At 42.9% G+C, this 26,616-nt stretch overlaps 1 protein-coding gene across 1 annotated transcript in view; it reads left to right on the top strand.

The window, feature by feature from the left end:
* The window catches only part of EIF4G2 (eukaryotic translation initiation factor 4 gamma, 2), a 12,052-nt gene extending 1,054 nt beyond the window's left edge, over positions 1–10,998 (top strand). Inside the window, exons 3-24 of the mRNA XM_010829377.1 lie at positions 289–406; positions 721–847; positions 1,159–1,224; positions 1,849–1,989; positions 2,483–2,585; positions 3,262–3,393; positions 3,479–3,545; positions 4,115–4,266; positions 4,632–4,742; positions 4,899–4,982; positions 5,071–5,169; positions 5,613–5,754; positions 5,844–6,004; positions 6,390–6,503; positions 7,094–7,219; positions 7,382–7,486; positions 7,574–7,789; positions 7,868–8,126; positions 8,446–8,650; positions 8,804–9,015; positions 9,097–9,218; positions 10,165–10,998. Of these exons, the coding sequence (XP_010827679.1) occupies positions 289–406; positions 721–847; positions 1,159–1,224; positions 1,849–1,989; positions 2,483–2,585; positions 3,262–3,393; positions 3,479–3,545; positions 4,115–4,266; positions 4,632–4,742; positions 4,899–4,982; positions 5,071–5,169; positions 5,613–5,754; positions 5,844–6,004; positions 6,390–6,503; positions 7,094–7,219; positions 7,382–7,486; positions 7,574–7,789; positions 7,868–8,126; positions 8,446–8,650; positions 8,804–9,015; positions 9,097–9,218; positions 10,165–10,230 (2,928 nt within the window). The 3' untranslated portion in view covers positions 10,231–10,998. The remainder of the gene's footprint in view (positions 1–288; positions 407–720; positions 848–1,158; positions 1,225–1,848; positions 1,990–2,482; positions 2,586–3,261; positions 3,394–3,478; positions 3,546–4,114; positions 4,267–4,631; positions 4,743–4,898; positions 4,983–5,070; positions 5,170–5,612; positions 5,755–5,843; positions 6,005–6,389; positions 6,504–7,093; positions 7,220–7,381; positions 7,487–7,573; positions 7,790–7,867; positions 8,127–8,445; positions 8,651–8,803; positions 9,016–9,096; positions 9,219–10,164) is intronic.
* Positions 10,999–26,616: the final 15,618 nt, after the last annotated feature.

The raw sequence follows: 26,616 nt of genomic DNA, 5'->3' as shown, positions 1-26,616 counted from the left end.
GCTGGAGGCGGCGGCGGGTGGGAAGGAGGCCGCCTTTCTGCCCGAGAACAAAGACCCGGGCGCCTAGCCGCGGGGGCGGCCTCCGCTCCTCCCCGAGGTTTGCCGCCGGCGGCTTCGGTAGGAAGCTGTCGGAAGCACTTCCCTAACTCGGGCCTGGGTGAGAGGAATCCACTGCTCTTTTGTTCCCAGGAAGGGGAAAATGGGGCGGAGGTTCCTGCTGCCATGTTGTGGCCCTGGTTTTCCGCCTGCCCGATGTCAGCCGCTGTGTGCCTCACGTCTCCCTCTCAGGCCCTCTGCGCCCAGTTAAGGGGTGGACAGTGGGAAAAGCCGTCTTCAGTTACCCCTTACTCAGTGTTGCTCGTCGTTGAGGCAGCAAAATATTACAACGTTTTCACATGGTGTGCCCGTTTGCTAACATTTTTCCACTATTGATCTCCGTACTCAGCTGTAAAGGAGGCAGAAAGTGGCTTTTTCAAAGATTGATTCTATCGCTATGTAGTCACTTGCTGCGTCCTTGAACACAAGTGAATTTCCAAGTGGCCAACAAAATTTTACTGTTAGTTTGTGTTTTGAGTACGTTCTATTTTAGTCTTACGGGACCTGCAATGCAGTGTAAGTTCAATCAACTGCAGTGTCAGGCTGAAATACATTGTAACTGAAGGAGGGTTTACAAATTTGTGTGTTAGCGGTGACTAATTTTGGTACTCTTTCTCATTCTAGGTTTTTCATTTCTCCCATCCTCTTCCCTCCCCACCCCATCCATTAATATTATTCTTTTGAAGATTCTTCGTTGTCAAGCCGCCAAAGTGGAGAGTGCGATCGCAGAAGGGGGTGCTTCTCGTTTCAGGTATGTGTAGATTTTGTTTTGGCAATTATTAGGACCGAAAGAATAACCACACCAAATAGTTCTGACTTAATTGTGCTGCAGGATTAATTTATAATGAGCATGTACCTTTCTTTAAAGCCCTTAAATTTCCACTGTTTTCTGTTAGCTATCTGAAGAATAAATGTAATTACTTGGCTTTCCATTGGGCCTAAGTTCAGTCTTCATCTGTGATGTACTGTAATGCAGAATAATTAAAGAGATGCTATATCTGTTTTGAGTGAAACATACTTGGGGTGTACTTTTTTTTTAAAAAAAGTTTTTCTTTTCAATAGTGCTTCTTCGGGCGGAGGAGGAAGTAGGGGTGCACCTCAGCACTATCCCAAGACTGCTGGCAACAGGTATAGTAAACAGTGAAAAGAGTGACTTATATAACAGGTTGAGGTTAAGGGTCTTTCTAACATTACAACATATAGTTCGTAGGACATCAGCAATCCTAATATTAATGGGCTTGATTTCTGCTACATATTTTAAATATAGACTATCAGTTCTTGATTATTCTTTAGCCAAATCATCTAATAAGAGTTGAGGCTCTCAAACTACTCTTTTATTCTCTTACTCTGGATTATTTTCACTGATGTTTTTTCTTCAAACATTCACACCAAATTATAGTAATAAATCTGTAAGTGTATAACATGGTCATGAGACATTAGAAAATGTGGGTTTTCGCTATGTAGATCCTGGACCAACATCACTGGCATCACCTGTGAGCTTACTAGAGATGGGAATTAATCAGGTCTTACCCCAAGCCACTACAGCAGAGACTGGGGTGGGCGTGGGAGTTCCTTTAACAAATTTCCTCAAGTTATTCTGATGCACTGATTAAGAGTTGCTTAGTTGTAAGGGAGTTGAGAAAACCTAAACTTTTTTCTATTTAGAAGGATTTTTGATCTGTATGATACTTGATATGTGACTGGATGCTGTGCTTAAGTTGTCTTATTTTAATTCTCTTTAATTTTTACTAGCGAGTTCCTGGGGAAAACCCCAGGGCAAAACGCTCAGAAATGGATTCCTGCACGAAGCACTAGACGAGATGACAACTCCGCAGCAAACAACTCCGCAAATGAAAAAGAACGACATGATGCAATCTTCAGGAAAGTAAGAGGGTAAGTTTATTAGGTCTGTTTTGTCTTTTAAAAAGGAGGGGAGACTGTATTAACTACTTCTGTGAAATGCCAATGTTGACAGTTTTAAGCTGAAAATCAGCACATCACTGTTTGGGGCTCAGTTAGTTGCTTTCGGTCATTAGATTAAAATGCAGAAACCTATTGTGCTGACATATTCTGTACCTGGTGTGTAAGCCAGTGATGGCAAAATATAACAGTTTAGCTCCTGTATCTAGCCTCGATATTAAGGAGGGAGGCTCTTGATCTGGGTTTTGAGAATGAGATCTTCTTGCCCAGTCGCTGGGAACCCCCACCAGTTAGATAGGTGTTCTTAAATAGGTTTATTTCAACACTGCTTTGGTTAGATGGGTAAGAAAAATGTCTTGATGTTAAAGGGGAAAGTGATGAAAGGGAAAAAGCATAATTTAAAGGCTATTTTTTAACTCTATAATTTTGTATGTTGGTGATACCTAGTCTGATTCCTTTTTCATAGCATATTAAACAAGCTTACTCCTGAGAAGTTTGACAAGCTATGCCTTGAGCTCCTCAATGTGGGTGTAGAGTCTAAACTCATCCTTAAAGGGGTCATACTGCTGGTAAGTTAAATGTTGGCTTAACTGAAAGGAGGAGGAAAATACTTTCAACCCAGGTTGGGTTTTGAGTGGTTTTCTGTTGTTTGCTTTTGTTTTTATACACTTCATTGTTGTTTCTAAAACTGAGGTGTGAGTTAAGTGTATGTATACTTGAACACTGTTGTTGCTGTTGTTTTTAATTACTTTTGATGGTATCAAACTTAAGAGGTCAATTTGAAATGGTATATACTGTGCTTGGCTTACTTGGATTATCAGGCTCTTGGGGGCTGGGGGTTGCTTTGGTTTTCAAAATACCACATTTTGAAAAAGTTAGTTTTATGGTGATTCCATTTTTCCAAGGTAATTTCAACTCCTCAAAGGGGAGAGGGTTTTATTAGTACGAGATACATGTAATTAGACTTTTTTGGTACTCTGTAATAGCTAACATTTAGTGCTTACATTTTTCCGGCCTGTGGTACTGGGCACTTTACATACCTCATCTTAAGTTCACGTAAGAAGCCTTCCAAAAGAGATGTGCTTATTTCCAGGTTACCAGTGAGGCATTTGTATAGGGAATTTGTCAGAAGTTTGTTGTGCGATTCAAGATCCTTAAGACTACAAGGAAGTATTAAGTTATAAAGAAAGGTTTTTCCAAAAGTTGTCATATTTAATTTTTTTTTAAATGGCATATTTTCTGTAGATTGTGGACAAAGCCCTAGAAGAGCCAAAGTATAGCTCACTGTATGCTCAGCTATGTCTGCGATTGGCAGAAGATGCACCAAACTTTGATGGCCCAGCAGCAGAGGGTCAACCAGGACAGAAGCAAAGCACAGTAAGTGGGCGTGTGTGCTTGCTTATTTTAAGTTGATTTGGAAGGTTTTATTATCAAACCCTGACAAATGTCTCGTTTCTTATAGACATTCAGACGCCTCCTAATTTCCAAATTACAAGATGAATTTGAAAACCGAACCAGAAATGTTGATGGTAAGAATTTAATACTTAGTAGTACAGGAGAAGGCAACGGCACCCCACTCCAGTACTCTTGCCTGGAAAATCCCATGGATGGAGGAGCCTGGTAGGCTGCAGTCCATGGGGTCGCTAAGAGTCAGACACGACTGAGCGACTTGACTTTGACTTTTCACTTACATGCATTGGAGAAGGAAATGGCAACCCACTCCAGTGTTCTTGCCTGGAGAATCCCAGGGACGGGGGAGCCTGATGGGCTGCCATCTATGGGGTCGCACAGAGTCGGACACGACTGAAGTGACTTAGCAGCAGCAGCAGTACTGTGTAGGGCTTCCCTGGTGGCTCAGATGGTAAAGAATCTGTCTGCAGTGCAGAAGACCTGGGTTTGATTCCTGGATTGGGAAGATCCCCTGGAGAAGAGAATGGCAACCCACTCTAGTATTCTTGCCTGGAGAATCCCATGGACAGAGAGCCTGGTGGGCTATAGTCTGTGTAATCGCAAAGAGTAGGACATGATAGAGCAACTAATACACAGTACTGCGTATGTTCAACTTAATTGTGAATGTTGTTTTTATTCTTCTTTTTAGTCTATGATAAGCGTGAAAATCCCCTCCTCCCTGAGGAGGAGGAACAGAGAGCTATTGCCAAGATCAAGATGTTGGGGAACATCAAATTCATTGGAGAACTTGGAAAGCTTGATCTTATTCATGAATCTATCCTTCATAAGTGCATCAAAACAGTAAGTACTGATTGTGAATTTAAGCTTTCATTAATCATCACGTACATCATTTTTGGGAGATGAGTTAATTACAATTTTGCCATCTGAGACTTGGTGTGCTAGTTAAATATTTTAGATTGCTGGCAAAACTGCTATTTAAATGTTGTAAATATGGAAGTATGCAGTATATTTTGCAAGATAGGGATAGAACTGATTCCCTACTTAGGTTTAAATTGCTCAATTTGGAGAAATTTCTTGAACAGAACCAGATAAGAATAGTATGCTAGACACTAGGAACTGTATGCGTTAGTGGAAACTTATGGAAAAGTGCTACATCTAAACCAAGAAGAATTTGTAAACAACATGGCATTTATTTCTTTTGGTAGCTTTTGGAAAAAAAGAAGAGAGTCCAACTCAAAGATATGGGAGAGGATTTGGAGTGCCTCTGTCAGATAATGAGGACAGTGGGGCCTAGATTAGACCATGAACGAGCCAAGGTATGTGTGTTGCTGACAGAAATAGTGTAAATAGCCTGTCATAATTGTATTAAAATCAAACAGCTTATTTGGTGATACAGAGGATTGCCTCTAGTCATTAACTTTGATAATATCTTGAAGTCTTAAGCAGTACACATTTTTATTTTTCTCTTTTAGTCCTTAATGGATCAGTACTTTGCCCGAATGTGCTCCTTGATGTTAAGTAAGGAATTGCCGGCGAGGATTCGTTTCCTGCTGCAGGTAAAACTGTTTTCTTTAGGTGTGTTGGCAAGCTGACTCTTGTTTACTGTATTGAAATAATATTTATTAAAAACTTTTTATATTAAAGGATACCGTAGAGTTGCGAGAACACCATTGGGTTCCTCGCAAAGCTTTTCTTGACAATGGACCAAAGACGATCAATCAAATCCGTCAAGATGCAGTAAAAGTAAGTTTTGCTTTACTTTTTAATCATTAAGTGAGTGTTATGTTTATAATGGCACAAAAACCCTATTAAAACATCTTTATTTGAGACTGTCTTGTCTTAACCAGTAGGGCTTAATGTTTTTGCTGTCTGTATTCTCTTTTGAGAACAAGTTGTTTATAGAGAATGCATCAATGGGGACTTCCCTGGTGGTCCAGTGGCTAAGACTCTGGGCTCCCAATGCAAGGGGCCCAGGTTTGATTCCTGGTCAGGGAACCATATTCCACATGCCTAAACTAAGACCTGGTACACTCAAATAAATAAATAAATAAAATTTAAAAAAAAAAAAAGAATGCATCAATGGCACTCTTATCCAGAGAAGTATTTCTGATTTTCCTGTTGTAAGAATTTTCACTTTATATAAAATAGTGTCTAGAAGTAAGTGTTTATTCACTTTATTTCTGAAGGATCTAGGAGTGTTTATTCCTGCTCCTATGGCTCAAGGGATGAGAAGTGACTTCTTTCTGGAGGGACCGTTTATGCCACCCAGGATGAAAATGGATAGGGACCCACTTGGAGGACTTGCTGATATGTTTGGACAAATGCCAGGTGATTTTGAACAAAAGATAGTTTGGTTGCATTAAATAATGAGTTTAACAGTTTTAATGGTAAAGAGTTCTTCGTGTCTATATTTTAAGGAAGCGGAATTGGTACTGGTCCAGGAGTTATCCAGGATAGATTTTCACCCACCATGGGGCGCCATCGTTCAAATCAGCTCTTCAATGGCCATGGGGGACACATCATGCCTCCCACACAGTCGCAGTTTGGGGAGATGGGAGGCAAGTTTATGAAAAGCCAGGTAAGAATACATTTAAGGATGTTTAGGCAACAAGTAATTAAATTTTGGAATACATATGATTAGTATTGTGTTTTTGTTTTTTTAGTGTAAATGTTTTAGGTTTAGAAAACCTAAAAACAATGTTTTTCTAAACCAAATTTATATCTGTGACAGTTATTTCAAACTGGGTGAAATGATTTTATTAAGATTAGTAAAGTATTAGTAAAATCACATCACTTTATTTGACAGTTAGGTTAGAATTTTATTCTTCTGTTTCATCTTTTACTTTCTCTGGGCAAATGCAGTTAAGCTTTCTTGTGGCTTGGCCTCATCACTTTGGTACTTGATTACCATAATTTGTGGACCCCTTTTTATCTAGACTTTTCTTTCTCTCTTTCTGAAATAGGGGCTAAGCCAGCTCTACCATAACCAGAGTCAGGGACTCTTATCCCAGCTGCAAGGACAGTCGAAGGATATGCCACCTCGGTTTTCTAAGAAAGGACAGCTTAATGCAGATGAGGTACATTTGCCTATGTTATTTATATACCATAGTTTGTCAATTCAGAAATCTCTTGCCCGATGATTATAAAAAAAAGACGCATTATTAAGAGGACTTAATGCTGGAGTTCTTTATCTTTACCTTCTTTCTCTCTTTTCTGTACTACTTTTTCTTTCTTTGAATGTCCAGCGTCCTATGAGCGAAGATTATGAGATATGAGGGCAAGTCTTCAGTTAGAGTAAGGAAAATGGTTGTCAAGATTTTGGTTGTGACTTCCCTGCAAATAGAATGACTCAGGATAAAGTAAAACGTTTTTTAAGCTCTGATTAAATTTTCTGGTTTTTATTTTCATGTTTTATTGATGCTAATCCTTGGAAAGTTGTGGTATAAATACAAGATTTATAGCCATGTTGTATTTTTGTCTGGATCAGATCTTTAGTTTTCTTGCTATAAATTAAATATGACAGTAACATTTTTAGTCGTTTAACTTAGATTTCTGCCACAGGTTCCATCATGTGTGTATATGCTGAATTAACTTTAGAGCATTGCAATTAATGTTAGTTTGCTGCTTGTTAACTTGGATATCCATTTTGCTTTGTTTTTGATTCTAGATTAGCTTGAGGCCTGCTCAGTCTTTCCTAATGAATAAAAATCAAGTGCCAAAGCTTCAGCCCCAAATAACTATGATTCCTCCTAGTGCACAACCACCACGCACTCAAACGCCACCTCTGGGACAGGTATGGGATGTATGTAGTAGGACATTTTCAATCGTTCTGGTAGCTTTTGAAGATGTCTGAAGACTGCTTTTTAATGTTTGCTTTCAACTTCATAAGCACTTTTTTTTTAACGATTAAAAGGTTATTAAACATTTATACTTAATCATTTTGCTGTTCTTTTAGACACCTCAGCTTGGTCTCAAAACTAATCCACCACTTATCCAGGAAAAGCCTGCCAAAACCAGTAAAAAGCCACCACCGTCAAAGGAAGAACTGCTTAAACTAACTGTGAGTTTCAGACAATCTCATCGTTTAGCTCATGGGGGTGTACTTGAGGCAGGAAAACTAAAGATACTTGGATTTCGTTCTTTTCAGGAAACTGTTGTAACTGAATACCTGAATAGTGGGAATGCAAATGAAGCTGTCAATGGTGTGAGAGAGATGAGAGCTCCTAAACACTTCCTTCCTGAGATGTTAAGCAAAGTAATCATCCTGTCACTGGATAGAAGTGATGAAGATAAAGAAAAAGCAAGTTCTTTGATCAGTTTACTCAAACAGGAAGGGATAGCCACAAGTGACAACTTCATGCAGGTAGAACACTTTCTGATTCTATAAGAACTCTTAAATTTGAATTGACTATGAACTGACTATGTACTATATTCCTTTCAGGCTTTCCTGAATGTATTGGACCAGTGCCCCAAACTGGAGGTTGACATCCCCTTGGTGAAATCATATTTAGCACAGTTTGCAGCTCGTGCTATCATTTCAGAGCTGGTGAGCATTTCGGAACTAGCTCAACCACTGGAAAGTGGCACCCATTTTCCTCTCTTCTTACTTTGTCTTCAGCAATTAGCTAAATTACAAGATCGAGAATGGTTAACAGAGCTTTTTCAACAGAGCAAGGTCAATATGCAGAAAATGCTCCCAGGTAAGAGAATGCTGGGGATTTTTGTTTTTAATACTAGATCTAAAAGTCCTTAGTACTTTGGGTGAATTTATTATATAGGTCAGTGTGATTATCTTGTCTGGATAACAATAAGCATTACCACAGATAGACTTCACCTTTATAAAAAAGTTACTATGATGTGACTATTTTCATTTGGTCCAAATACAAAGTTTCCTTTGCTCAGTTCTTTCATTATTTTACATAAATCTTGTGTGTTTGGAAAATTGTTTGTAAAGCAGTTTTAAGAGGCCAACTGAGTAAAATGAACTACCTGATGATGGGAATGGCTTTGTCTCTTCAGAAATTGATCAAAATAAGGACCGCATGCTGGAGATCTTGGAAGGAAAGGGACTGAGTTTCTTATTCCCACTTCTCAAACTAGAGAAGGAACTGTTAAAGCAAATAAAGTTGGATCCATCCCCTCAGACCATATATAAATGGATTAAAGATAACATCTCTCCCAAACTTCATGTAGATAAAGGATTTGTGAACATCTTAATGACTAGGTAAGATAACAAAGTTGTGCTTTTCTGCATCGAAAACAGCCTGTGTTTAGTTTACTAGAAAGAAAGTCTACAAGGCAAGGGATTGAGAATTATCTGTTTCTTGAATTAGAAATTTTTCATTTGGAGTTTGTAACAAGATGTTTTTCTGTACAGCTTCTTACAGTACATTTCTAGTGAAGTAAACCCACCCAGTGATGAAACAGATTCTTCCTCTGCTCCTTCCAAAGAACAGTTAGAGCAGGAAAAACAACTGCTTCTTTCCTTCAAGCCAGTAATGCAGAAATTCCTTCATGATCATGTTGATCTACAAGTTAGTGCCCTCTATGCTCTTCAGGTGCACTGCTACAACAGCAACTTCCCAAAAGGTGAGAGGACTAGCATCATAATTACGACAAATGGATGGGCAGTTGTTGCACTAAATAATGGGGTTACATTTTGTCTTCTAGGCATGTTACTGCGCTTTTTTGTTCACTTCTATGACATGGAAATTATTGAAGAAGAAGCTTTCTTGGCTTGGAAAGAAGATATAACCCAAGAGTTTCCAGGGAAAGGCAAGGCTTTGTTCCAGGTAAATCTTGGAGAAATTTGTTGTGCTTTTTCCATTTTAATTGGTATTACTTTAATGAAGTTTTTAAAGTGAGATATAAGCAAAATAGCCCTGGTGATATTGCATACCATGATTTTCTAACTTAAAATGAATTCTAGCCCTGAGGAAAATTTTTATAATGTCAGGGGATTCCACAGCATACATCAGTACATCAGTCACCTGGAAGGTAATTTTCAAAGGAAGTTTCAGGTCTGATTGTAGACATTCTGACTTAGGTCTGCGTGTGGTATACAACTCAGGAGATTCTCGTACTACTTTTCCCAGGGGCCAGGCTTTGAGAAATGCTAGTCTGTAGTAGTCTTCAGGAGGATCACCGTCACAGTGTTTGTCCTTAGTCTTGTCCTTGGGGAATCTGGTCCTAAAGTTCTGGGTGGGACTAGAAATTACTCTTTTGGGATCTTCTTTGTCCCCCTCCTCTCTCCCCAGCATTGCTAACATTTAAGTTTGGGATGAGCCACTGTCCCATATTAAAACAGTTCTGAAGTGTGATGGGAGTGGTGTCAAAGAATTGACACCCGCATTAACTGCCCATAAACAGCTTGTGTCAATTGTTTATCACTCAGTTGTGTCTCTTTGTGACCCCATGGACTGTAGCCCACCAGATTCCTCCGGCCATGGAATTCTCCAGGTGGGATTACTGAAGTGGGTTGCCATTTTCTCCCCCAGGAGATCTTCTCTACCCAGGGATCAAATCTGCTTCTACATTGACGGGCAATTCTTTACCCCTGAGCCATCAGGGAAGCCCCAAACAGCTTGTATGCTAGGTTCTGAACACTGCTTGCAATTATAAGATGTGTGGTACTGTCTAAAAACTTTTGTTCTTGGGGCAGTTGGTTGGTTGATTGGGAATACTGCTGTTCTGTATATCTTCTAAGTACTACTTATTTTGTTAAATTACAAATTACAGGTGAATCAGTGGCTAACCTGGCTAGAAACTGCTGAAGAAGAAGAATCAGAGGAAGAAGCCGACTAAAAGAACCAGCCAAAGCCTTAAATTGTGCAAAACATACTGTTGCTATGATGTAACTGCATTTGACCTAACCACTGCGAAAATTCATTCCGCTGTAATGTTTTCACAATATTTAAAAGCAGAAGCACGTCAGTTAGGATTTCCTTCTGCATAAGGTTTTTTTGTAGTGTAATGTCTTAATCATAGTCTACCATCAAATATTTTAGGAGTATCTTTAATGTTTAGATAGTATATTAGCAGCATGCAATAATTACATCATAAGTTCTCAAGCAGAGGCAGTCTATTGCAAGGACCTTCTTTGCTGCCAGTTATCATAGGCTGTTTTAAGTTAGAAAACTGAATAGCAACACTGAATACTGTAGAAATGCACTTTGCTCAGTAATACTTGAGTTGTTGCAATATTTGATTATCCATTTGGTTGTTACAGAAAAATTCTTAACTGTAATTGATGGTTGTTGCCGTAATAGTATATTGCCTGTATTTCTACCTCTAGTAATGGGCTTTATGTGCTAGATTTTAATATCCTTGAGCCTGGGCAAGTGCACAAGTCTTTTTAAAAGAAACATGGTTTACTTGCACAAAACTGATCAGTTTTGAGAGATCGTAAATGCCCTTGAAGTGGTCTTTGTGGGTGTGAAACAAATGGTGAGAATTTGAATTGGTCCCTCTTATTATAGTATTGAAATTAAGTCTACTTAATTTATCAAGTCATGTTCATGCCCTGATTTTATATACTTGTATCTATCAATAAACATTGTGATACTTGATAAAGTTGTGTGACATTTAAAGTATGTTCAGTTGCTCAGTCATGTCCAACTCTGCAACCCTGTGGACTGTAGCACGCCAGGCTTCCATGTCCATTACCGACTTCCAGAGCTGGCTCAAACTCATGTCCATCAAGTCAGTAATGCCATCCAGCCATCTCATCCTCTGTCATCCCCTTCTCCTGCCTTCAATCTTTCCTAGCATCGTGGTCTTTTCCAAGGAGTCACTTATTTGCATCAGGTGGCCAAAGTATTGGGAGTTTCAGCTTCAGCATCAGTCCTTCCAAAGAATATTCAGGACTGACCTCCTTTTTCTCCAACACCACAGTTCAAAAGCATCAATGCTTTAGCACTCAGCTTTCTTTATAGTCCAACTCTCACATCCATATGTGACTACTGGAAAAACCATAGCTTTGACTAAACTTTGAAGTAGTACATACAAATATATGAAGTGACAGCTTTTGTTTTGAGCTAGGACTTAGGAACTTTAAATATACATAATTTTGATTAGGAAATTCAAGGTGGTCGTTGCTCCTTATTTCAGGTTACTGTAAGTAACCAATATATAGTTCCTGTAATCAAGAACAGTGCTGGGAAGTCTCCTGAATTGGGAGGGACATTACTAATGCATAGCAACAAAACTTGAACTTGGCTGACATCTTTTCATCGTCATACTGAAATGCATGGTGAATGCATTCTCACTGATTGTCCCTCCCAGGAAGTTCCTTGAAACCCCACAGTAACCATTAAAACTGTCTGCTTACTCGAACTGAAGCTAGCTTTTTCCTGTATTCTAGCAGACTTCATTGAAGTTACAACATTTATAGTTTCTGGTAGATAATTTTTAAATATGAGATTAAAACTAGGCGTATCAAGAAGCTGACTTTACTAGGCTATAGATAAAAATGGCATTCCTGGCACCTCTATTCAACCCTCCCCAAGGGGGAAACTTAGCAAAGTATTCAGTTGGCTTCATTTACAACCAGAATTCTCCCAATTTAGCTAGAGAATTGGGCCAAAAGAAGGTCCAGAGTTAAATCTGGTGTGCATTAGTTTGTCAGAGGGTACTTTGATACCTCCCTACCTTGATGCTTCAAGAACAAATACCTCTTAAAGAGTAATATTCCCATCTTGTGCGGGGGGAAAAGAAAACAGCATTTTACAACCTGCCACACTATGGAATGACGGTATTTACATGTTTCTTGTATCAAGGACAGTGCTTTGGTATCAGTGTACAAATAGTTACATGTAACAGTTACATGTCCAAGATTCCACATCATACCCAACTTTGGTGTTCCTTTATGTATCAGCAAGATAGGTGGTCTTCGTTTTGTCGACTCCTTCACATTCTCTAACAGGCTGCACTTCAGTCCTACACCAGAACTTTGTTGAGATCACCAGTAACTTCAGAGCTATTAACTAGTAGGTATTCATTATCCCATAAGCAGCATTTAACAATTTCTTGAGACTTCAGAACATCTCTTTTCCTTCTTGCTCTGATCTCCAGTGGCAAGTGCCTGATGTCAAACCCAATGTCCAACTATCAAATCTTGTTGATTTTCCCTTCAAAACATTAGAAATTGAGTAACTCCCCTCTTCCACTGTGGCTCTCATTTCTCACCTCGGTACCATGCCAGCCTTTGTTTTCACTCTCCTTTTAGTCTCTTCAGCAGTAGCCAGAGGATGAGGCATCTTCAAGAAAAATACCACTTAGCACAAAATCTACCAAAGTGACTTCCCACCTAGATTTTTAAATCAGTATTTAAAATTGTTCTACACGGCCCTAGGTCTGATTTAGTGTCCCCCACTCCTCCCTCTACCCACACTGTATTTCTCTGATCTAGGTTTCTGCCACTGACTCTTGCTCATTCTGTTCCCACGCCCTTGGCCTCCTTGAGGGTCCCGGGATGTGCCAAGCACCGGAGGCTTTCTGTTCCTGCTACCCTGTGGATAACTGGGTGATGGCTGTCTTCCCCTGCCAGGTCTTGGCTCAAATATCACTTTATAGGGTCCACACTGTCTATCTTAAGTATAATCTTGGGCATACCCTTCCTCTCTTCCCTGCTGTAGGTATCTCCCATGTCTGCTGATGTTTTGTGATATGCTGCTTATTTGCAATTGACTATCTCCAGAATGTGAGGAGCATGACATTTTTGACTGTTCGGCTCACTGCCGTATCCCCAAAACTTGTTACTGCCTAGCACACATAGGGTTTCCTTTGTAGCTCAGTTGGTAAAGAATCTGCCTGCAGTGCAGGAGACCTGGGTTGGATCTCTGGGTCAGGAAGATCTGGAGAAGGAAATGGCAATTCACTCCAGCATTCTTGCCTGGAAAATCACACAGACAGAGGAGCCTGGTGGGGCTGCAGTCCATGGGGTCACAAAAAGTCGGGCATGCCTGAGTGACTACCCTTAGCACACATAGGCATCTCAGTATTTGTTGAACAAAATCACCAATTATCCTACATTGGCAGGATTTGGACATAGAGGAATAGAAAGAACACAGGCTGGATGGTGTTCTAGATTGAGGGTTGGTTCCTATCACTAGCAATGTGGCTAGGCAAAATACTTGAGTCTTGACTTCTGTTGAAAATGAGACTAATGCTTAAGTGTTGCCGTAAGATCTAAGTAAGGTGGTTACGTGGCAGTCGCTAGCAGAGGCCCTCACACAGCAGTCCTTCAGTGTACACGTGAATGACCTCAGCAGCTTTTCTACAACATGAGAACTGCTTCCCGCCTGAGCTTACAATCACCTGATCAGTCCAGTGGGCATTTCCAAGTCTTCCTGTTTGACATCAAAAGCATTCAATGATTGCTCGCTTTCCTATCGTTTTCCTCTCAGGCTTTTCCTTGGTCTCCTTTAAAGGCGCTCTTCTGTAGCCTGGTTCATGAGTGTTACTGTTCTGCTTTCCCCTCTGAACACTGCCAACTCACCCCAGTAGCTCCAGTTACCACCTATCTGCTGACACCTGTATCTTGAGTCCAAACGTCTTTCCAGAACATCAAACCAGCTTCTGGATATTTTATCTGAGTGTACCACAAGCACTTCAGACTCAACATGTCCATCACTAAACTTTCCCTCAAACCAACACTTCCTCCTCTCCTGGCTCTCAATGATACCCCATCCAAGCCAAAAACCTGAGTCATTTTTAGCCCCCTCTTAGTTTCAACCAATCACCCCCCAGGTGCCCATCTTTCATTACAGCTCCTGCAGTCATTCACTTCCCATTTCTTCACTGCACCACCCTAGTCCAAGCACCAACATCTCATGGGTGAAGTGCTGCAATAGGCTTCTACATGGTCTCCCTGCCCTTCATCTTGCTCTCTCTCTAGTCCATTCTCCACATTATCCTCAGAGCAGCCTTTCTGTAAAAGTCTGATCCTTCCTCTGCCCTTCAGTAGCTCCTAGTTTTCCTCAGAATAAAACTCATATTTTCTAATAATCAAGGCTCCAAGTCCTCCTTTTGCCCACTTTTGCATTCTCTTCATTTTCTTTCTCAGCCTTTGCACAGGCTGTTTCCTCTGCCTGGAACGTTGCTGTCACTGCTATACCCACCTCTTTGTGCCCCTTCATCTATCTTATTTATCCTTTAGGTATTAGCACAAAATCCCCACATTTGGGGAACCTGATATTTTCTGCCTAGGCTTTTAGGAGCTTGTGCCTGTCAGGGTTCTTGGTTGCAAAGAGAAACTTACTATGGACAAACTAAGAAGAAAAAGAATTGACTATAACTCAAGGGATCCACAGGAAGCACACTGCCTTATGATCCAGCAATCCCACTGCTGGGCATACACACTGAGGAAACCAGAAGGGAAAGAGACACATGTACCCCAATGTTCATCGCAGCACTGTTTATAATAGCCAGGACATGGAAGCAACCTAGATGCCCATCAGCAGATGAATGGATAAGAAAGCTGTGGTACATATACACAATGGAGCATTACTCAGCCATTAAAAAGAATACATTTGAATCAGTTCTAATGAGGTGGATGAAACTGGAGCCTATTATACAGAGTGAAGTAAGCCAGAAGGAAAAACATAAATACAGGATACTAACGCATATATATGGAATTTAGAAAGATGGTAACAATAACTTGGTGTACGGGACAGCAAAAGAGACACTGATGTATAGAACAGTCTTATGGACTCTGTGGGAGAGGGAGAGGGTGGGAAGATTTGGGAGAATGACATTGAAACATGTAAAATATCATGTAAGAAACGAGTTGCCAGTCCAGGTTCGATGCACGATACTGGATGCTTGGAGCTAGTGCACTGGGACGACCCAGAGGGATGGTATGGGGAGGGAGGAGGGAGGAGAGTTCAGGATGGGGAACACATGTATACCTGTGGCGGATTCATTTCGATATTTGGCAAAACTAATACAATTATGTAAAGTTTAAAAATAAAATAAAATTAAAAAAAAAAAAAATGGGGGACTTCCCTGGTAGTAGAGTGGATAAGAATCCACCTGTCAGTGCAAGGGACACAGGTTCGATCCCCGATTCTGGAAAATCCCACATGCTGCGGACAACTAAGCCCATGGGCCACAACTACCAAGTCTGCCCTCAAGAGCCTGCGAGTCGCCAACTACTGAAGCCCCTGGGCCTAGAGCCTGTGCTCCACAACAAAAGAAGTCACCACAATAAGAAGTCCTTGCACTGCAGCTAGAGAGCAGCCCCCACATGCTGCAACTACAGAAAGCCTGCATGCGGCATGGAAGACCCAGGCTACCCAAAAATAAAACTTTAAAAATGAATAGACTAAGGGAAGGTAGGCAGTCCTGTATCAGAGAAATAGCCTGTCTAGGGCAGTGCTGTAAAACCAACCCTACAGACTTCAGAGCATCCCCTGCCTGTATCTGAATGAACTGCCTAGTGACACCATGTCTGGGTCAGAGGCCTGGGCAGAAGCCTGCAGTTGACTTAGGTCATATGTTCACCCCTTGCCACCTTGGTTTCCTTTAGTAGACCAAGGATCTAGCTTTTGCGTCAGGCAGACCCCAATTCCCAGCAATGCTGTGTGTGTGAGGGGGAAGGGAACTCTGGGAGAGATGTGGATGGACAGCTGGGGAAAAAAAGGTCATTGTCCATTGGGAGTCCTCTCTATCCCACTTCTCCACCTAGAACTTACTACACTGTATTGTGACCACCGCTTGCTGCCTTTCTTTCCACTCTCTACTCCAAGAGGAGGTGGGGAATGTCTCATTCGTTGCTCTATTCCCAGTGCCTAGCACAGTGCCGGGCAACATTCAGTTCAGTTCAGTTCAGTTGCTCAGTCATGTCCGACTCTGCGACCCCATGAATCGCAGCACGCCAGGCCTCCCTGTCCATCAATTCCCCGAGTTCACTCAGACTCATGTCCATCAAGTCAGTGATGCCATCCAGCCATCTCATCCTCTGTCGTCCCCTTCTCCTCTTGCCCCCAATCCCTCCCAGCACCAGAGTCTTTTCCAATGAGTCAACTCTTCACATGAGGTGGCCAAAGTATTGGAGTTTCAGCTTTAGCGTCATTCCTTCCAAAGAAATCCCAGGGCTGATCTCCTTCAGAATGGACTGGTTGGATCTCCTTGCAGTCCAAGGGACTCTCAAGAGTCTTCTCCAACACCACAGTTCAAAAGCATCAATTCTTCGGTGCTCAGCCTTCTTTACAGTCCAACTCTCACATCCATACATGACCACAGGAAAAACCATAGCCTTGACTAGACGGACCTTTGTTGGCAAAGTAATGTCTCTGCTTTTGAATATGCTATCTAGGTAACATTAGGGATCAATAAATAGGTATGGTGTGCAGCATGAATCTAGGTTTTGTGGAACCCAGATTTTATGCAGTTAAGGGTGGAGGAGAAGTTGTGGCTCTTACAGAATACAAAATTGGGTTCAGGGTCCATAGGAGTCCTCTGTAAGGAATGGTCTTGAACTGTGAGCTTTGTTCTGGGCCAAACTTGGTAACTCTAAGTGAGAGACTAGAGTTTATACACTACATTATAATAATTTTCATACCTATTTGTACCCAGTAGGCAGAAACTAAAAACGGTGTTTATCAAAACTCCTTGTTGAAGGGACTTGACATTTTCTCATTGGTGACTGCCCTGGCCCTCCTGGGCTTCCCAGGTGGTGCTAGTGGTAAAGAACCCACCCGCCAATGCAGGAGACATAAGAGATGCGGGTTCAATCCCTGGGTTGGGAAGATCCCCTGGAGGAGGGCATGGCTACCACTCCAGTGTTTGCCTGGAGAATCCCAAGGACAGAGGAGCCCGGTGGGCTACAGTCCATGGGGTTGCAAAGAGTCGGACATGACTGAAGCGACTTAGCACACATCGCACGGCCCTACCATTTCCCAGTGCTTCCAATCCAATCACAAAGCACCCAGTTCCCAACATCCCATTAACTTATTCATTTGTACATGCAAAAATAAGCGCCTCATTTGTGCCAGCCGGGCACCTGGGGCTGGAACATAGCATGAGTAAGATGCCATCTCTCCCCCCAAGGGAGCCCACAGTCCAGCAGGGGAGCTGACGGGAGCAGACCCTGTGGCCATGGGGCAGGCGCTGGACACACTGAGATGGGAGGATGGGACCTCCTGAGGGGCAAGGAGGAAACATCCAGAGAAGCTGAGACTTCAAGGAAGAATGGCTTTCCCAGCAAACATCTGAGGGAGGGCTTTCAAAGGCACAAGTGGAGAATCCACTGTCTCCTGGCTCCACAGAGCTTCACTCTCCCTTCCACTTGACACCAGGACAGAGTCCACTTCCAAATGAGGGGATGTCTTTCATCTTCTGCTGGAGAACAGCAGCTGTTCAGCAGGGCCAGGAGGACAAGGAATCACAAAGCTCTTCACATTTATCCCAATTGATTTTGAGACTTCCAAGAAGCATCCTCCAAGGAAAACCAGAGCTCTTGCCAAGGGGACTTCTCAGCACGCAGCAGAGAGGAGCAGAAACAGGATGCTGAAGTCACATAGGCTGCCCAGACTTGCAGGCTGTCCTCCCAGCCTACATCACCTGGAGTTAGTCCAGAAGGATGGGGTAGAGCAAGGCCACCTATCAGGATGCTGTCTCTATCGCACCCTCTGCTGAGCTCCCAGGAGAAGACACTCCTTCTTGGCAGAAAGATATTGTATCCTTGTCCCCAAGGAAAGGCCAAGACCTGTTGGACATGCTCTTCAGTGGGAGAAGAGACAGTGAGAATTTTGGCCTCAACGCTAGACGGTGTAACAATGTGACTGATAAGCACTGAATCCTTGAGGGCTGTTCAGGTCTCCATGGGACATGCAGAGTAATAGACCAGAGCCTGCATCCCAGCTTCCCCACTAATTAGTTCTGTGAGCTTAGGTCAATAGCTTTACCTCTCTGGGCTTCATTTTCCTTAAATGTGAAATAATCCTTGGTGTGTCCACCTCCTAGGGTGGTCGTGAGGAGACAGGCAATGAAAAACGGTGTTGTTCAGGTATGGGATTGCTCTCCAAGTCCACTCATCTCATAAATATTTACTGAGTCTCAGTTATGTGCCAGGCACTATTCCAGTGCTAGATATACCAGCAAATGAGGGAAAGTCTTCTTAGGAAGCAAACACTCTAGGTGATAGGAAAGAGAGAGAGCAAACACCTATATACTGTCAGTAGTGAAGAGTGCTTTACGTGAAGAAATAAAGACCTAAGGAGGTACACACATGCTACTTGAAACAGGGAGGAAGTGACCTTTGAGCAAAGATCTAAATAAAGCGAGGCAGTGAACTATGCAGATATCTGCAGGAAGTGGGGAGGAAAGCCGCCAATGGCCCTGAGATGGGAACACTGGTGGAGTGCCTGCGGGTCAATGAAGGGATCAGTGTGACGGAACAGACCAGGGGCCTGAGGCTGCAGAGGGGCAGGGGTGACCTGTAGAACTCGTAGGACATAATTATGGCTTTAGGTTTTTTTCTAAGTGGAGTGGACTGTCTTCAGAGGATTCCTATTATTATTTATCAATGATGTTAATAACATTAATACTATCCAGTGCTATGCTATGGCATATTATTATGATGATTCTAACTAATGGGGCTTCCCAGGTGATGCTAGTGGTAAAGAACCTGCCTGACAATTCAGGAGACATAAGAGACATGGGTTCAATCTCTGGGTGGGGAAGATCCCCTGGAGAAGGAAATGGTAAGCCACTCCAGTGTTCTTGCCTGGAGAATCCCATGGACAGAGGAGCCTGGCAGGCTATAGTCCACGGTGTTGCAAAGAGTCAGACGTGACTAAACGACTAACACACTTTCTAGCTAACATTTCTTGGGCATTTAGCCTATGCCAGGCTGGACTAGGTACCATTTCATCTTCCCAACATCCTTGGGGCAGGTACTGTGCCATTTCTATTTCACTGATGAGGAAACGGAGGCTCTGAGAAGTTAAACACCTTACTCAAGGACTTTCCTTTATTCAGCCCGTGGTTAGGAGCACCTTCCTCATGCTCTTTTGAAAGTTTGAAGTCACGGAGCTGTGATTTGGACCCTGCATCGCATCTCAAAGAGCCAACCCTCACCACCACATGCACGACTACATGTCGAGGGGACAGAGAAGGGGTAAGAAAGTAGAAGATCCATCCTGGCAGCAGTGAGCCCTTCCTCCCTGGGGGTGCGCAGAGCTGGTGCAGCACTTCTGAGGGCTGGGCCACAGGACAGAGGCGAGGAGCAGTCAGCCTCTAAATCCCCTGGTTATGGGGTTCAGTTGTGACCCCTCAAAAGATATGTTGATGTCCTCACTCTCGGTACCTGCCAGTGTGACCTCATTTGGAAATCAGGTCTTTGCAGATGTCATCAAGTTGTGTCAAAAAGCACAAAGAAATTTAACACAGATTTAACCATTATTCCTGGGGACATGATCACACAATCCAAAGAGTTAGGAAAAAAGGTAAACAAGCCATTTTAAGGATCATTTTAAAACTCCGTACTCTAAACAGAGTTGGGAAATACCCCACCTACTGGACAAAGGGGAAGGTGGAATATCCCCATGTGATGCTGACAGGCACTTGTAACTCAGGTGCCAGGAGTAATGCTGCTCCTGTAAGCCTTATGTTTCCCCCGGCAATGATGCGTGTATTACCAGAGCTGCAGGAGACAGTATCGTCCAAGGCCCTCCATGCAGCCTGAACTGGTTGCCCATCTTCCCATTGGGCCTCACCCCCTCCTCAGTTCAGCAGAAACCTGAAGCCCCCTGACATCCACCCTGGACCCCCCACCTCTGAACTTCTCCATACATCTGCTCATCTACCCCAATTCAATGCTCACAAGCCCTCACTTCATACCCTCTAGGTCCTCGCCCCTGTTATCTGCAGTCTCTCTCTGAACTTTCCTGCTACTTGTTCTGAGGGAAACTCAGCTGTCCCCGATACCATCACTTCCCCTACTGTCCCCTCCTCTCAAGCCAATGGCCTCAGGGGGGCCAGTATCCACCTCGCTTCCCACGAGCTCTTTCCAACCACTTCTGCCCTTCTTTCTTCCAAACCCCAAGATCCTTTGAAGTTTGTACATCAGACATCACTAGCTCCCTGGCATGTTGACTTCACTGTTCTTCAAAATAGTAATAAAATAATCTCAAATCTTCTCCTCCTTCCCTAAGCTATATCTGACTCTTTCCTCCCCTTCTCCATACCCCAGCCCTAGCTGGTGAAACTGCCTTGCCAGGTTTTTCAGCCCCAGTGGGAAAAAAAAAAAAACCACCGTGGGTGTTCCCCTGGTGAAGACATATTTGTAATGATACACAACCTCGCTACTCCAAGTAGAGTCTTTGTTCTAATATCACCTAGAGACTTACCCAGTCTCACTCCAGACCTACTGGATCAGAATCCCCATTGAAGTTTGACAAGCCTCGATACATAACCTAATAGAGCACCCCCCCACCCCTTGCTGACCACCAACCTGTGGTGGCCTGGGACTCAGCTTCTAGTTCATTGAGAAGCAATTCTAGTCCTTCCAACTCTTCGTACCACTGAAACTATCGACTTGCCAACAATTGTCCCCATGTGACTCCCTTCCTTTTACTATGGATCAAAGGTCCCAGATCTTTCCAAAAGCCAAACCATCTCCCCATTCTTGGAATCCATTCCCTGGGGCCAAATAACTATAAGGCACTTGCAGTCCCCACCACAGGAAACAGGGCTCACTGGTCACAGCACGACTGTCCCTTGGAGTGCACTGTCAGCTCATACGACAAGTGAGAGCTTCAAAGTTGATTTGAGTAGGGGTTTTGGACAAGATCAGCCATTTGCAGTGTGCAACTCCAGCAGGAAGTGTCCCTGAATCAGTCTCCTTGGAATCAGAAGAGTGGAATACTGACTTCTGCAATTTCTGTGAACCATAAAAAAGAAAGATGCTTGCGACTCCAATGACGGGAAACTCAGACTAGACCGAAAAGAGGGTTGCAGGTGCTGCAGCAAGGTTTGAACATCCACTAAGCCAGCCCCAGCGTTGGTCCTTCCCTAAAGTGCTCATGGCCAAGGGATATGATGGTGCTGCCTTCTCCCACCTCCTTGCCTCGTTCCCATCGCTTCACTGCCACTGCGGGCTGGAAAGATAAGCAAGGAGCGTGTCTGCACACAGCAGTGGGCTGCAGCAGGAAATGAAGTCTCCACTTCTTTCCAGCCACGGAAATTGGAGCACTAGTTCCCACTGGAGAAATCAAAGCAGCATTGTTTCAAAGAGCAAAACTGCCCAAGAGAGAACAAAGGTTTTGGCATTGAGCCCTTTCTGGAGAAGATGCTATCATGGACACTTCACCTCACTTAGAGGAACCCAGTCTGGGACTAAAAACCAACCCACAGTTTTGTTTATTATGCTCATGCTCAGAGGAGTCACCTTTTGGTATGTTCACTAGTGTCTGTGCCTTCACAATTGTCAAAATGAGAACAAAATCTGGTGAGCCAGATAAAGGTTTCTAAGAGGACTTCCCTGGTGGTACAGTGAATAAGAATCCATCTGCCAATGCAGGGGTTACGAGTTCAGTCCCTGTCTGGGAAGATTCCACTTGCCTTGGAACAACTAAGCCTGTGCAACACAGCTACAAAGCCCATGCTCTAGCGCCCAGGAGCTGCAACTACCGGAGCCTGGGCAATCTAGGGCCTGCACACTGCAACCACCGAACCTGTGTGCGGCAACAAGGAACACACTGGATTACTGTCCTACTAATACTTAGGAGATAGAATTGACAAGAAGGTAAATTCACAAATTTAGTCACCTTTGGATAAGAGGCTTGAAAATCCAGCATAATGTCTTTTTACCTAATAAGTGTCCACTTCACTGCTTAGCTGTGGACTGCATTAAAAAAAATACAGATTTGCTCCCAGCAGTGTTGCCTTAGTGGCAATCTAGAATTGATCAACTATGTCAAGAAAAAATGCATTAAAAAGATATTTTTCAAAACTCAATATTTTTAAAATGAAAAATGTTACAAAACACCTTTTGCTGTAGTAAACAGAATAAATAAAAGCAAAAGAGTAAATACATATATTTCATAAGCAAAACCTAAAAATCTGTATTGATGGAAAAGTTAGGTTTGAAATAGCAGACTTGATTTCCAATTACTTGACACAGAAAAACCTTAAGTTACTAATGCAGTTGACATAGACTAGACAACCTGTTTAAAATTTTCTGCAATGACCCTGGAATGTATAACTTTAAAGGGTCTCAAGAAAACAACAAAATTCTGTAAAGCAATTATCCTTCAATTAAAAAATAACTAAATTTTTTTAAAAAGGGTGGGCCTCAGACAACTTTATATTTTAGGTAGGTAAGGATACTGAAGCTGAAAAGTCAAGCATTTTGTCACATTAGTAGGGATGACAGTCAGGCTGGAGGCCTGGGAAGCCTTCCTATTGCCGGAGCTTGATGCAAAGTGAGTCTCTGATGACAAGCTGATTTGCTCCACCCAAATCAGTGGACACCCTGAGATCTAGATGAACTGGATTAGCCTGTAGCATATACAATTTCCTGTGCTCCTGACATTATATGGCGAGCATCACAACTGACCCGCACTGCTCTAACATACCCAAACGACCAGAGCAGCAGAAACTACCTTTAGGAAAAAGTTGCTCTGCCCATGCTCCAAATTCTCATTTTAGGAGCTGACTCTAATCTCCTTTAAATAGTCTTTCCAGACTCTATTGGCTACCTACTCTCCCAGGGAATAAATTATTCATGCGTGGGATCAAAACAAGGGATACTTTAAAAGCTCCAGGAAAGTCATATTTCCTGGAGATTAAAAATATTTTTCTCAACAGGAACTAGGAAGAAGCATGCAATTTTAAAAGGATGACCTTCGAAGGAGTAACTGACCCAGTCCCCCCTTGGACTGAACAAGCATCTGTGAGTTTGATGAATATTGTCAGACATTCAGAATTGATTCAGTGATAGCAAGGGCATTCCTGGGAATTCACCATAGGTTCATCACTGAATCTAACTTTATAATCCTCACAACAATCCTATGAGTTAGGTATAGACCTCTGCTATATTGGAATAATTGCCCAATTAGGAAACTTCATGTTATAAACATAGTAACTCCAGTGGAGGAAGTGAGTTAGTTTCAGAGTCAGACTAACAGTGGTTTTTCTTACCTCAATTTAAGCGAATTTTATTTTAAAGTTTAATAGCTCAAATAACGGTTGTGGAACTTGGTCTGATTCTAACCGTTTTTGTTTCTTTTGGGAGGGGCGGGGGGGGGGCGGCGGGGGCCACATCGCACAGCAGAACTTCCCTGACCAGGGATGGAAACTGTAACACCCTGCATTGAAAGGGTAGACTCGTAACCACTGGACCACAAGGCAAGTCTGGTTCAGTTCCGAAGTTGCATCAAAGTCAGTGTAAATAGCATTCTCTAATTGTGACAGATGCAGGTGAGGCTTTCAAAACATACAGGGAGAAGAAACGGCTTGTTAGACAGAAGGTGACTACAGGGAAGCAGCTTGTCCCAGGCCAGTGGCTTGTCAGCGGCACAAAACGAGGTTCCAGGGCTCCTGGACTGCAGGATCTCTGCTCTTCGGAACTATTCCCTGCTGCCTTCTGCTGACACCAAGTTCACTAAGAAAAAAGGTGTAACAGTCCCTCAGTCATGTCTGACTTTTTTGCAGCCTCATGGACTGTAGCCTGCCAGGCTCCTCTGCCCATGGAATACTGGAGTAGGTGGTCATTTCCTTCTCCAGGGGATCTTCCCCACACAGGGATGGAACTCTGGTCTCCTGCATTGCAGGCGAATCCTTTACCGTCTGAGCCACCAGTGAAGCCCAAGCCATTTCACCAATTCACCAAGTAAAATAGAAGATGAAGATTCCAGTTCAAGTAGGGGACTTGAGGGGTCTTGAATTCTTTCCATGGGTGTGCTGAATCTACAGCTACCTATGGAACGATTTTCTCTGGAAAAAAAAAAAAAAACCCTAAAAACTAGCAGAACAACTCCTTTGTATTGGGTACATGAGAAAAAGACCACATTAAACTGGGTGGAAAAGGCTGAGACACAATTTCATTATAAACCCCCAACCCACAATGGGAAGGGAACTCCAACCCAGAGCTCATCCCTGAGCAGAGGGTTTGGACTCCACATTGTGCAACCCAACCTTTAAGACCTGCTCCTAAGGCAAGCCCCCAAATCATCTAGCTTTGAAAACCAACGGCTCATGCCCCAAAGACCCCTGGGGCCGTGGCATACTGAGAAGTGTCTCCTAAAGAGTTCGCATGCAGACTGCTTCACCCCAGGGTCCCGCAGAGAGCAGACTCTGAAAACTGCCCAGACTTGACGTGAGCAAGGCTCATTTGCTGATTTTAAAGCGTTGGACTGAGGGGCCCTGGCCTGCTGGGGTACTCTCAAGGGATGGTGGCTGGTGTGGTGGATCCTTCAGCACTCCTTCTGCCTTGCTAAAGCCAGCAAGAACCCTCTTTTTCTTTTTATCTTGAAAAAAAAAAAAATCCTTCTTTTAAAATCCTTTTTTCCTGTGAACGCCAGCCCTGAACCTCCGCCACCGGCCTCGCTCCAGCTGGACGCCATCTTTGCTCCCTCGCTGCCCTCCAGAGCCAGCATCCCCTGGAGGGGAGCTGCTACCCTCGTCTGGTGCCCGGGTTTTTACATCTGGTTCGCTGGCCCCCAACATCTGGTGACCCAGTTTTTACAGCTGTAGCCCAGGGGACGCCTCCTTCATCGCCTGGTTCTGGGGGTGGGGTTAGTTCCTGAGGCCCAGGGGGCTGTAACAATCAGATAAGTAGTTATCTTTGGCACACATCCACCCGCCCTCATTCCCACCCCCAGCGTCACAGACAGCAGAGTGAAACTTACCCCCTCTTTCTGGTGAAAGACGCCTATTTTCTTGCCCAGGAGCTGTGGCCTGAGGGGCAGGCACACGTCAAGGGCCATTCTAGGGAAGCTAAGGCCTGACGCCATTTTTGCATTCTCTCTCCGCCTTGCCCCAGCTCACCTGTATCTTAAATACCTTCCACTGAGACACTGACAGGTGTCAGCAGACCCTCCCCTGCTAGGATCTATTAAAAATGAAGCAGGCTTGGACAAGCACCCAGGTTTGAGAGACAGCCAAGAGCAAGGGCAAGATTAACGATAAAGTTCATCTGTTACCCTGTATCATTACAAAACATTTTTTTTCCTTGTGATAAGAACTTTTAAGATCTCCTCTTTCAGATATGCGTTACAGTATTATTAATTATAGTCTCCATGCTGTACATTAAATCCCATGACTTATTTATTTTATAACTGGAAGTTTGTACATTTTGACTTCCTTTACCCTTTTACCCACATTCCCCCACACCTGCCTCTGACAACCACCAATCTGTTCTCTGTGTCTATGAGCTTAGGTTTGTTTGGCTTTGTGTTTTAGATTCTACATATAAATGATCATAGGATATTTTTCTGACTTATTTCATTTAGCATAATGCCCTCAAGGTCCACCTGAGTCGTTGCAAATGGCAAGACTTTTTTTGTGTGTGGCTGAGTAGCATTTCATTTTGTGTGTGTGTGTGTGTGTGTATCACATCTTTATTCATTCATCTGCTGATGGACACTTAGATTGTTTTAATATCTTGGCTATTGTAAATAATGCTTCATATTTACAATATATAACATGTGTGTGTGCTAAGCTAGTTCAGTTGTATCTGACTCTTTGTGACCCTATGGACTGAACCCTGCCAGTCTCCTCTGTCTGTGTTATTCTCCAGGCAAGACTACTGGATTGGGTTGCCATGCCCTTCTCCAGGGCATCTTCGTGACCCAGGGACAAAAGTGTGCTCCTGAATTGCAGGCAGACTCTTTACCGCTGAACCATGGGGTGGGGAGGCGGGCAAAGCGCAGGAACCCTTATATATCATAGTGAAGACATACATCTTTTTGAATTACTGTTTCATTTTCTTCTCATAAATACGCAGAAGTGGAATTTCTGGATCTGTATGGCAGTTCTATTTTTAATTATTTGAGGAATATCCATATTGTTTCCATTTTTGTAACAACATCAGATGACAGATGTTAGTTAGATTAAATGTGGTGATCATTTTGCAATACAAATATCAAATCACCTAAAAATAACATCATGTTATATGTCAGTTACACCTCAAAAAAAAAAAAAAAAAATTAGGAAGAAGGCTGATCCAGACACACAGGCTCC

This window comes from Bison bison, unplaced genomic scaffold, assembly GCF_000754665.1.
Source record: "Bison bison bison isolate TAMUID 2011002044 unplaced genomic scaffold, Bison_UMD1.0 scf7180017864503, whole genome shotgun sequence".
Classification (NCBI taxonomy): Eukaryota; Metazoa; Chordata; class Mammalia; order Artiodactyla; family Bovidae; genus Bison; species Bison bison.
The sequence above is the reverse complement of the archived record's forward strand: the minus strand, read 5'-3'. Positions and strand labels throughout refer to the sequence as shown.